This window comes from Dendrobium catenatum, unplaced genomic scaffold (genome assembly GCF_001605985.2).
Source record: "Dendrobium catenatum unplaced genomic scaffold, ASM160598v2 fragScaff_scaffold_390, whole genome shotgun sequence".
Lineage (NCBI taxonomy): Eukaryota > Viridiplantae > Streptophyta > Magnoliopsida > Asparagales > Orchidaceae > Dendrobium > Dendrobium catenatum.
In genome coordinates, this window is record NW_021318852.1 from 3,771,564 (window position 1) to 3,785,245 (window position 13,682).

General features: G+C 33.1%; 1 protein-coding gene across 1 annotated transcript; it reads right to left on the reverse strand.

Moving 5' to 3' along the window:
- Positions 1-7,545: 7,545 nt before the first annotated feature.
- Positions 7,546-12,974, reverse strand: LOC110107794 (peptide methionine sulfoxide reductase A1). Its single transcript, XM_020838173.2, has 2 exons — positions 12,373-12,974; positions 7,546-8,052 (listed from the first exon to the last, which is right to left on the reverse strand). Exons 1-2 carry the CDS (start codon positions 12,913-12,915, stop codon positions 7,801-7,803), a joined length of 795 nt encoding a protein of 264 aa, XP_020693832.1. The 5' UTR covers positions 12,916-12,974; the 3' UTR covers positions 7,546-7,800.
- Between the last annotated feature and the right edge of the window lie 708 nt (positions 12,975-13,682).

Here is a 13,682-nt window from a genome sequence, read left to right on the forward strand (position 1 = left end):
TAACGTCACTATGTTATTTAATATATTACTTATATGATTCAGTATATAATATGCATTAATTTTAGTCGTAGATATTAGAAATTTATTGGGTTATAATCCTTATTATGTGATTTTTAAATATTTTCAGATAAAGATAAGGAAGCTTGATGATGATCTGTGTGCTGACTTCTAGTAGTTTTTTTTTTTTTTAATTTTATAGTCATATGTTCATTGAGATGAGTTAATTTATTTTATGTCAGGATTATTATACATATATCATTATGGGCTTGTATTAGTTATACATATTGAATAAATATAGAACAAAAACTATTTCTTTTTCTACTATTTCTATGAAATTTGTAAGTTTGGATTGAATGATTAAATGGTTGTAAATGTAAATATAAAAGATATAATTTTTCCCAACTTAAATCTTAGTGCGTGACAATATTTGTTTTGAAATTCATCCACTTGGCAGACCCAAATTGTGTAAAATACTAAAATCTAATAATAAGCATGTCATAAAAGAAGGAAGGATTAAAAAGGGACAAGAAAGGAAAATAAATAAATAAGAGCAAGCCTTGCATTATTCAACTAGATGGCCTCCTAGAAATTCAAGTTCTTCAGTTGATCAAGGGATTGACTCCAAAAGAAAGAATTGAAACAGCCCCTTCTACCATTATAAAAGTGCTTTCAAATTTGAGAATTGAAAGCAAATTTCTAAATAAAGAATCACACGTGTGTCTTTCTCTCTTCTACCAATTTAGGGTGTGTGTGTCTCGAGAGATTATTAGGTGCGGAGTGCGGACGGGGAGAACCGTCCGCACAAGCCTTATTCCTCGCTAGGTACCGGCACTCGGTACCGCTGGGTACCGCTAGGTAGCGGTACCCATGTTTGTGCGGACGGTGCACATTCCGCACCTAAAAATTTTTCTAGCGGTACTCATGTTTGTGCGAACGGTGTACATTCCGCACCTAATAATTTTTCGTATGTCTCTCTCTCTCTCTCTTCGCGTGCACGGCTCCCAACTTCATATTCGCACACACGCTGAGCACTCTTCCTTTCTCTCTCGTTAACATCGCACGAAGTATCTGTAATAGCCTATATATTTACTATGCTAAATATTTTTTCTAGAGTCATTATAAGTCTAAATTATAAACCGTCTTCACCATAGCTTTCATATTGTAGTATTTTGCTTGCATGAATTTTTTCATAATTTTTTGACACAGGTAAAATTTTTTAAGAAATTGGCACATATCTCTGCAAATAAAGATTTTAGGAACGTCAAGTGTCTGTTTTGCAAACTGATTTTGTCAAAATTTTCTAAATAAAATGATTTATTTTATGAATATTTTTCTATAATTTTTGAAGCAGCAAAATAATTTTCATGAATTTTATACTAAAAAAATTAAATTAATTATATAATATTAAATTATTATTTTAATTAAAATATTCTAATTCATTGTTAACATTTATTAAAGCCATTTATTTTTCTTCATTCGGTCCAAACAAAAACATGGTTTCAGATTTAAGAGAGAAAATATGAGAGAAAAGAAAATTTGGTCAATTGGGACAGTTGGGAGATTTGCTCTTCCAGGAATATTTACCCTATTTTTTATTTCACGGATTTTATATTTTTTATTATTTTTTCGATCAAATTTGTGTTTCCATTACCAAAAAATGAGAGTAATTTTGTATTGATAAAATTTTCACCACATAACTTATTATATGTTATAGAGATTAAGATTATGAACATTTTGAGTACTTATTTGAGATTTTTCACTATGTGAATTGGAAAATACAACGATTTTTTATCTACTAAAAAATTTATTTTGATGCCTAAAAATTTATTTAATTCAACTAAAGCTTTAGAATATTATTTTATACAATATTTGATAATTTGGTTAAATTAAAAAAATGTGAATTTTTTCTCAGTATAATTTTTATTATCTGCCGTTATGACATTCTGAAACTTTCTGAATTAAGCTTAATTATGCATTATTTATTACAATGAAATAAATGTGGATATGTGATTGCGTAATAGTTGCTTATTATTACTGTTATAGTATTATGATAATAATGTGTATAAAAGATAAATAAAGTCTAGTTAACTCATTGATTAGAGACTGATTAAACTGTACATGAGGGTGGGCTGATGGATTTATTTTAATATTGTGGTTTGGTGTTATCTTCTGCTGATTCACATGATACATTAAGGAGTGATAATGGAATGATTACTGTACCAAAAAATAAATAGTGACAACTCTATTTATTGAGCCAACGGTTTACTAACACTGATACAATACTGAAAAAATCTTGATAGTTAGAATTCTTATTTGTTTAGTGTGACTACTGAAATGAATATTATTGAGACATCGTTCATATTATTGTATGGATTTATTATTAACAATATTACTGATTTATTAATACAAAAGCATGATATATTCATTAAGCATGTGATATACATGATATATTGAGCATGATATTAAGATATTGATTTAATACTGGTATAGAATACTGGATAGCATATATACATTTTTATATGATTTTACTATATTGCTTTAATTTCAATGATCTTTACTGATGTTTTGATTTGATGCTTTATCCCATTTTTGTACTAATTAGTATAACAGATACCACGATTGTTTTATAGATTTAATACTCATACTTGTTTATTGGCTTCCGTACCGCAATATTTTACTATTTATAGATTCTACCACTATATGTGAATTTTACTGTTTCTGCAGTAATTCAATAATCATATGAATGCAACTTTTATGATTTGATCCCTGACATGTATGTTACTTCTTTATAGTGCTTTGAATCAGTTGCAGGTTTTGTTCACCTATTTGATTTTTTAGCTCATTATATGTCGTTAAATGATTTCAAGTCAAGACAGAGGATAATGAGTGTGAACTTATCAAGATTTCTCATATAATGTTTCATTTTATTTATGTTATTCTTTTGTACACATGACAAAATAGTTATAATATGATTGCGTAGATCCATGGTAATATACATTATATTTGGAGAAATGAATTATAGAATATATTTTTGCTGTGTATTACTAAAAGATGATATTAGATAGCTCTGATTATTATTTATTAAAAGAGAAAATAATCATTCTTCCAAATTAGATTATGGATCATCATAGTCTGGAAGATGTCCGATGTCCGCGTTGGCTTTGTAGTTCACACACTATGAAGGAGAACAATAGAGCTATTGCATTGAGTCTCTTTCTCTCCAGCAACCTTTAACAGATATGCCCTTCGCCTGCTCTCGAGACTGTTTCTTTTGTACTCACCAAATTTTATATCGCCATTCTATGAACTCTAACAAGCCAATACTCTTTTAAGCAAGTTTATGCAAGAGGACCTCTCTTTTATTAACCGAATCGGATTTTTTTTTTCAATCAGAGCTTTGATCAACAAAATATCGATATTTAGCAAATGATAAATTCAGAAGTTTGCAAATGCGGTCAAAATATGCATTTTAATTTTTGATGTTTGTTGTATTGTTTTTGATGTTTTGTCACCTCAACAAGATGAATATTTTGTTGGTTAAGGGGAGATAGATTCATCTATAGTTGGAAGTAGTAGCAAACATTTTTTTTCTTTAAATTTTGCAATTTGCATCGAACAACACCAAACATCATAAATCTCACTGTCCAACTAATCTTTATTTTTCAATTAAATAATGGCATAGCGAAAAATGGCATAGCGAAAAATGTTCGGCATGTCCTAATATGACTGGAGCTTAATCTGGATGCGCCACATCTTCAAATGTATTGTGTGCATTGGGTGACATAGCGTGTTCGAATTGACCTCCAAACGTATCTGAACACCACACATAATAATTTTTCTTAGCATGGATGGTAAGGGGTGAAATAGATGCTTTGCTTTCTCTAATAATTTCGTTGAAATTGGGTTGAAGTTCGGTTCTTGAGATTTTTTAGCTTAATGACATAAAATTGCATCAATTTTACTTTTCTTATTTTCAATATAAACAGACTAATATTAAATTAATAACATAGGTTAAAATATTTATAATAATAATAAATTAATATGAATTTGAAGACAATGAAACTCTTTATGCCACAAATGGTTATATGAAATGATTTTATACTGACTCTCAATTCTTTACATTAACAGTTCTAAGACATAATAATAGATTTGCCTACAGAAAAACACCTGGAGCAAATCTGGGCAAATTCTGGAGCAAATTCTCAACTGATCGTCCCAGGAAGATCCCAGATCGTCCTGGACGATCTTGGAGCAGATTTTGATATTACACTTAGGTCTAGAGTTAATGAGTCTGTATCATCATTTGCATTATTTACATAAAGAGATTTTAACTAGGATAAATCAAAGCAATGCAACTTACAAATTTTAGGCTGACATTAAGAAGCGGTTCAGAAGTTTTGAAGTAGGTGATTAAATGATGGTTTGAATTTGTTCGAAACGGTTCCCAAAAGAGGCTATTAGGAAACTACATACAAAGAGTGCTGGACCTTTTGGAGTGGTGAAGAAAATTAATGGCAATGATTATATTGTGGATCTTCCTTCAGATTTTAGCATAAGCCCCTCCTTTAATATAGAATATTTAGTAGCATATGAGAGACCTGATTTTAACCCACTGAATCCATTTTGTTGAGCCTTGTGTGAACCCACCTAGTGAGCACCCTAGCCTACCTCCACTACCCAAATTACCCAACTCAACCCAAGCAAATAAAATTGATATCATTTTGAGTGATGAAATCATTTTTACTAAGGATGGAAGAAGAAGAAGATATTTGGTTAGGTGGAAGGATAAGTTGGAGATCAAAAATGCATGGCTTAAGCATGAGGAGTTGCAGAGGATCGACTCGAATTTGTTGGAGCTATACAAGAGTTCACATACAGTTGACCCGGCATGGTCGAGTTTTCTCCCACTCCGGGAGAATGATGGGGAAATCATAGCTTGGAGGGTTTTTCACCGTAGAGGCTGGAGATCTATAGCCTTAATTGAATTTTTATATTTTTAGTTTTCATGTGTTATAAAAAATTTATCTGATATCATTTATTTTATTACAATTTTACCCTCAATTGAGGGAGTTTTTGTGTTGTTTGGCCAAAGACCTTATCTTTTGTTTCTTTCATGTTTGGGTGCCTATATATATGACACATTATTCTCTTGTATTGATGATGAATATTTTGATATAAATTTATGGTTATATGCTTCATCATCTCTTGTTGAGTTGAGTTTGTGTGTGAAGTCCTTTGGAGAAAGGCAAAGAAATACCCAACAGCGTGTGAGCTCTTGGTTGGTATCATCTTCTCTTTCTATCTCTTTCTTCTCCTTCTCTAGCCACCCAAACAACCTCCCACCAATGCAGCAATTTGTTGTCCTCAACCAGCAGCCACCTCCCTCCCTTCCCCTCTAACCATCTCTACCTTCTCCCAAACACCCTTGACACTTGGGCTTTCCAATTTTGCAATAAATTTACATTAATTGAGCATTTATCTCAATTAATTGTGACATTTGAAGATCCACAATAGCTTTAAAATTTTCCTTTCCCAAGCAAGCCACATCAGCACTTTCTCTTCTCCAAGCAGCCAACCCCACTTCTTCACCTCCAAAGCTGACTTTTCCTTTCTCAAGCCAACTAATTCACTTCCCAAACAAGCCACATTAGCCCTTTCTCTTCCCAAAAAAGCCAACCTCACCTCTTTACTTCCAAGTTGACTTCTCCCTTTTCAAGCCATTAAAATCGGTCAAATCATCCCTCCCCTCCTCCGCCCAGTGCACCCGGCCTAGCTTACCCCTCCAAACCCCAAAATCGTGAACCTCTCCACTTCCAAACTCTCATCTAGCTGAAACTTTCTTTTCCCTCCCCACTATTCTACCTCTCCAAGGAAACCTAGCTTCTACTAATATAACAAGAACATTAATTCAACAAAGATCAAAGGTTTCAAGGGCAAGCCAAGGAGGAACTAGCCATCATTTCATCAAAGATTTCATTCCTCTCATTCATGAGCTTCTTCCCAAAACTTCCCTCAAGATATGCCTTGAATTTGATGGTACTAAGGTGCAAGCTCGCCGGAGCAACCGTGTGGAACCCCCTCAAAGCTCCCTTGAAACCCCTTCAAAGGATCTTCTTTCTCTCTCAAACTCCACCCTTTCCTCTCTCCCTTTCAAGCTCTCTCTTTAAGTTTCCTCCAAAAGAACAAAGCTTCAATGGCTTCCAAAGACACGCTTCATGAGAAAGTAAGAGGTCTTTAAATAGATTTGCAAAACCGACATTATCGTCCAAGATGATCGCCAGATCGTCCCGTACGATATGTATAAAAAGAGAGCTTCTGAAAACCCTAAAAACTCAATTTCGACGCGAAACATCATCCAGGACGATCACAGGATCATCCCGTACGATGTGCTTAAAAAGAGAGCTTCAAAAAACCCTAAAAACTCAATTTCGGTGCCCAGAATCGTCCTGGACGATCGCAGGATCGTCCAGTATGATGTGCAGAATTTGACTTGATAGTCCTGAACGATATTAGGATAGTCTAGAATGATTAGTACAAAAAATGTGCAAGTCATCCAGGACGATATTGTGGATCATCTTGGACGATTAGAAGAAAAATTATGGTATTCAGCTTGGACGATTTAGTACCAAATCCTTTCTTGTTCTTCATCTAACTAAATATTGGTCTTATTATTTCATCTATAGTAGCATCATCTCATATGTGTTGATTAATCAGCCAAGTTTTACTTAAATTTGAGCAAACATAAATTATAGTGGCTAGTCTCTTAATTAAATGTTAGACTGGTGCCAACCATGTTAGCTAGTCTAGATTGATTCACCTTTTATTATTATTTAGCCTTTACTTGTTAGTTTCTTACTATCACATGATCTAATAATTCAATTTTTCTTATTATTCTTAATATTTTATGAAATTTATTTTGTTGCCTTTGATGTTATCTTAGCATAAATCTCTATTTACATGACTTATTTCGCTTAGTCTTGCATCAGTAAGCATTTAGGATATTATCTAATCAAATAATTCTAGTGCAACAAAAATCTGTATTAGACTCTAACCAACACTAAGGCTTCATTTGAAACAATTTTAGATCATTACTTATTCCTTATTTTCAATATATTTTTATACTGAATAATAGCTTTACAAAACGATATAAAAGCCATCCTAAACAAAGTCTAAAATTCAATTAATATTTTATTACTCTATGGTCTTCTAATACCATACATGTTATCTACAACATATGCAAACATAAACATCTTGATGTCCTAATTTGAATGGTGCATCATAGACAAATGGAAAATTGTAACATCCATGTTTCAATTACGAGCAACATACAATTCCAGAAGCTAAATCTAGAAGCCAAATATTCTAAGTACTAAGGTTTCATTTGGTACTATTTTCTTATTGTATCTTAAAGTAACTTTTTAATACAAAAATTAAAATTTTTATATTGAAAAACTGCTTTAAAAAACAGTAAGAAAGACGTCCCAAACGAAGCCTAAGACTTAAGACAATATCCAAAGAATTTTTCTAAATGAACCACTAAGCATTAAGAGTTTGAATACTGTATGAGCATCTATAAAACAAGCATCAACCATAACAGCATTAGTCTCCTTCACTACAAATCAGACATGATATATACATCAGCAAAATACAGGAATGCACAAGCCTTGCATAAAAGCAAACATTTAGAAGCTAAATTTATGAAGGAATTACTGAACAAAATAAAAGACGCCTATTTAAAAGGTCGAATAGTTTAAGGAACAAGCTTTTGATACCATAGGAACATCTTTATTATAAAAAACGTCAGCCATAACAGCGAATGGGATCATTGCAGCCTTTTGAGGCAGATTGCTGGAAACCAAAGCGGCCTCCTTTTTCAAGGTACTGTTGATGGTATTCCTCTGCCCTGTAAAATTTCTTTGCAGGAAGAATCTCTGTGACAATCTTCCTGCCCAATGTCGTCTGGTGCCTGTCTAAAGATTCCTTGGCAGCATTTTCCTGCTCCGGGGTGTAGTAGTATATCCCAGAACGATATTGAGTCCCCACGTCATTACCCTACAGGATAAAAATGATAAGAATTATCAGTTTGGAAAGAAAAGTGAGCAATTGAGAATCCTATATATTATTTTCCCCTAAGATAAAAGCAGCGTGGATTGTAAGTAGAGCCCAAATCTGCAAGATTTAAAGCCAATGCTTGAAATGCATGGTAATCAGATATTCAGATTTAAGGTTCTTCAGAAGAAATTCACATGTAAATGCATAAATCATAGGGCAAAACACTTCATCAATTGCAAGATATTATTCTGTGCGGACGCTGAATGTTGTTCACCGTCTGGAGGCTAACCAGAATGTGCCACGTCAGCAGTACCGAGCACGGTATCGAGGCGCGTACCGTGCTCGGTACTACTGATGTGGCGCATTCTGGTTGGCCTGCATCCGCACAGAATAATTTACCCCATCATTGGTGCATTAATCATTATGCATTCCACCTGGGAAATCAGCATAGAATGGCAGACAAAATGATAGAACTATTTCAGCATCTAGAACTGCATCTTTATCTCACTAAAATTTTGCATATGCTCATAATTTAGTTTCAACAGTCCTAGAAGAAGTATGCTTCTCAGCCACATAGAGAGAGAGAGAGAGAGAGAGAGGTGTTAAGCTGGAATTCTTTTTCTTTTAATTTCTATATCACAAAATTCAACTAAAAGATATGGATAATCAAAGCTCAAAATTTGTGTTGCTGAATTATTCCTATTAATGACACTACTTGAACATTGAATGTAAAAGAAGAAATACAAAAAGTGGGTATAATTGAAGCACATAAGTCTAAAGAAGAATTCAACACAAAATAAATAAAAAATCAATCCAAAAGCCATAGTGACACATGCTAGCAATGCAGAAAGGTTGGCACAAAAGATAATTGTCCAAATAAGAAAAGAGGAAAAAGGTGTAAATGAATGTTACCACAAAAGAGCTTCAAAATGGGTTAATCCTTTCTGTTGGCAATCCTATAGAGTCTTTGTATCTGGACACAAGTGCTCATTTTCACTCGACATAACATAAATAGCTCATGTCTAACTATTTTGAAGAACATCAAGAGAAAATCTTACTTATGACTTAATATAGTGAGACTTGGTGACATTCAAAACAAAATTGTTAATAGAATTATATGTAAGTATTGAAATGAATATAAATTTGATCTCTATTAGTTTAAAAAGAAGGGGTAACTCAACCTCAACACTGACTTTAGAAAGTTTAGCAAGGGTGTTATGATGATAGAATCTGGTAAAATATGAGCAATCATAAAGATCACCCTAATTCATAGACATGGCATCAAAAGTTGGGACATATGAATGAGAAAGAAATAAGAGTTTTATGTTAAAAGCTAAGGACAAATTGGTCGTGTTTTGTATTTGTTTTTTTTTTTATACCTAAAACAGAAGCATGTTTGGATGTCCATTTGTTTCTTATTTTCATAATATATGTTTTGGAAACAAATGAAAACACCTAATTATATATTTAAATTTCTAGAAAAGCTAACTTGCTTCGAAGAATAAAAACAAGAATATTTCCTAATTTAAGTGTCTATTTGTCAAAGCATAAAACACAAACACAAACAAACATGTGCTAGATTTTCAAATTTGAAAAATTTATTAAGGATTTTATCCATGGAAAATATAGAAAGATTAGTTTTTCTCAGGTATTGCAGGCAAACCAAAACAAAACAATTAGAGCTTATGCATGTTTGGAAACCATCCCCAATTATATCCCCTACTGCCTCACTATGTCACCTTCATTGGTGACTCCACTAGAAAATCATATGTTTACTTTCTAAAAAAGTGATGACTTGATATTCTTAAAAGATGAAAAAGCTTCGTAAAAAATGATACAGTGAAAAGTAAAGGGCATAGGAACAAAAAATGGAGGAAACTATGACAATTGACAATAAGAAGTATAAATAGTTTTGTAGATAAGACAAGATATAGATGGTTCTCCTATACATAGAAATAAAAAGGGAATACAGAGAGAAGCATAGGTTGAAGCTGGAGTTAAAATAGAAAAAAACATTGGTTAGCTTTTTTGTTGGTGCTAGCAATGAACTTCCACCGTGTTGTGCAAGTGTGTTAATGTAATAGACAATTGTGGTGGCATTGAAATAGATGTGATGGTGCGAGAGAAAGTATGGTTGAGTCGGAGGTAAGATTGGCGGTGCCATAAGATATCTCGTTGCCGTGAATAGGGACTATAACTCAAGATTATTTATATCAAATCATCTAAATCTTTTACTTTATTGTTTGGTCCTTTTTTTCCCAATATTTAAAGGATTGAATGAAAAGGAAAATTATAATATCCTTGTCAATTATGGTGACTATTTATCTCTATTTAGTCATAGACTTAGACAAAACAATCTTACCGAACCAAGTAATTTTGGTTTGGAGCCTTTTACAATTTTTTTAATTCTCATTTTGCTGAAGGTTATTTTTCCAGTAAGAGAAGAAGGGATGCAACCATTATGATAAAACAAAAAAAATGTAATGCTATATAGTATATTCTATGATGGTAACATCATGTGTAACAAGAAGCACTGGCAATGCAAGGGGACAAACACATAAATAAAAGATAGCATGTCCGGCCAAAGATTTCAAATGGTTAGAAGTCATTGATCATTCATCTAGAATTAACACAAGTGCAACGCTTAATAGAAATGGTTGGAAAAAAAATTACAAAGCCAAACTAAAACAATCAGGATCAAGGAAATGCGCTGAGAGAATAAAATGCATGCAGTGACTTTCCTATCATAAATAAATGACTACCCAAAAAAAAAAGTTTGATGGCCTACTTAATTTTTCTTCAGCTTAAATATCATAAGTTGCAACCCCCAAACGGTTCAGAAAGGAAGTGATACAAAATAAACCAAGTAATACATTAGATTTCCAAATTTCATTCTTCCATTGCGGAAAAAGAAGAAGTTTGACCCATGAACTCATGATCTCCTTAAATGCATGACCATGTTTATTAAAGATATAACTTATAACTTCTAGAAAGTTCATTAGTCATTACAAAGTCCATGATCTAATTAAGAATTCAGTCAAAATATCTCATTGAAAATATAGGGGCAGTTACATGTCTAACACAAATTTTGTACATTCATAAAACTAAAAAAACAACTTCATTCATTTTCAATAATACCAACCAAAACTCAAAAATCACAACAGAACCCCAACTCATATTTATAATTTTCATTCATCAAATTTCCAACAATTTGATAGTGACACACGTAAATCCCCATATTTGATAATTCATGTTTTGAGGTAGGCGTTAGATTTTATAAATACTTATGATTAAGGTGGCATACATAACCCTCCATTAGAAAATAGTCCACAACAATGTATTTTTTAGTTTCGTTAAAGCTTTCAAAAGAAAGGGTTCATGCAAATAATACAGATATATTGATTGCACGTCAATTTCATTCAAGTCAAACAGTCATGACCCAACATTTAAGGACAAAATATGCATTTAAAACCATTAGGTTATGTCCTTTTGGAGGCATTGGCATTCCTCTGATATGATAAGAGATTTCCAAAAACCAATTTTTTTATAACAAAATATGCACAACATACAACAACAACTACAACATCAAGCCTTTATCCCACTACGTGGGGTTATTATGCACAACATGATGACAAAAATCAAACAGGCACATTAAAACTGCTTCATTTACACAAGGTTGAAGTAGAAAGATAGCTGTTCCTTCTATCATATTTTTCGCATACTTTTTGTCAAGGAGAAATAACACACCTCGTTATGCTAAAAGGATAAATGGACCATATTTCTTTATTTAGTTTAAAACACTTCAACATGCTGCCAAGATCCCCTCAGCTTATGAGAGTTGGATGGATAACTTAGATATTGAATTTAAGAGATGCAACCACCATTTTATTCATTGAATGATATTTTGCAACTACATTCTTCCGTGCAGAAAAAATTGAACAGGTTTTCAATACAGAGTTAAAGCTGATGGCAAAAATCGAAAGTATCAATCACATTAAATGAAGACATATTATATACATCAGACAAACCTTATTAAAAAACAGTGTGATTTAACCGATAAACAAACACTCATCAACCGTCGCCTACCAGTTCGAAACACAGCCACCAATTCCAAAAGCAAGACTAACCCATGTTTCCCAGATTTCAAATAGTTAAAAATTCGAAATATTACACATTTCATGTTTCACTCCTTCAAACTCTAGAGAACTCCCAAAATTTCACTTTATTGCTTCAACCAAATTACCCAAATGACAAATTGGACACTTGAGCAGCATGTCAAGCGATTCAACAACAAAAATAAAAAAAAAATAGTAAAATTACCTGGCGATTGAGCGTAGTAGGATCGTGGCGTGCCCAGAAAACATCAAGCAGATCCTCATAACGGCATGAATTGGGGTCGTACTGCACTCGCACGACCTCGGCGTGGTTCGTCGTCCCTGTGCACACATCTTCGTAAGTCGGATTATGCGCCAGCCCCTGACTGTAACCGACCTCCGTGTTAGTAACGCCCGGAACCCTCTGGAAAGCGAGCTCGACGCCCCAGAAGCATCCGGCGCCGAACTGTGCAAACTGCTGCCCCGGCGCTGGCACGTCGTCGTCCAGACCCTGAGCAATCGCCGCCGATGACGTGTCCATAGATGAGAGCCCCGCCCGATTTCCGAACCCTAACCAACCTAGCTTCCCCAGCCAATTCATCGACGTTGGGAATCGGCTCAAGGGCGAGGAAAGGGATGATGAAAGGAGGTTCGATTTAGGGGGAAAGACGGTGGAGAATTGTCGGAGGTGAGGGAAGCAGGATAGAGAAGCGGCGACGAGAGAGAAGTGAGCGATCGTAGGCGAAGCCGTGGGTAAGATTATGTTCATTGTGGCGTGGAAAAGAAGCAATGGAGTGAAAGAAGACGACGCAAGAGCTTGCTAAAATCCGAGTGGAGTCCGCTCACCTATTTACGGTAACCTCCACGTATTTCCTTGACTCAGAATCTTCGGGCACTCAGTTTCGTCTGCATTTTTTTATTACTATTCCAAAATATTAAATATTGATAAATTAAAAATAAAGTTTATATTTTTTTTTCAAACATTTTCAAAATAAACCCCCAAATTATTCGTATATAATTAATTTAATCCTAAAATATCATGTTATCCCAATTTAAGCTTTGTTCAAATAATTTTCTTCCTACTTAAAATAATTTTTTAGCAAAAAAACTTTTTAACTAATTTTTTTATAAAAGAAGCTATTTTAAAAAACAATAAAAAAATCTATCACAAATGAAACCTTAACCTCTAATCTATACAAAATTAATTCAAAACTATCCCTCATAATTATAATATAATCGCTAAAAGCTAATGTCTTATAACATTATACTCTACAATTAAAATAATCTGATGACTATTTTAAATTTCACCTTTTTTGAAATATATAGTAATTAACTTTATCGTTTAAAAAAAATTATTATTCGCTCTCAATATTTTCTTATCATTCTCATAATTTTATTCCAATATTATATTATTATGGTAATTCATTTCATGTTTTATTTTATTTTTTCATAAAATGATAAATGGATTCAAGAGTTAGCTCAAACATGCTAATTAAGTTCAAATTAAAATAAAATGTTAAAATTAAAAAAAATTTA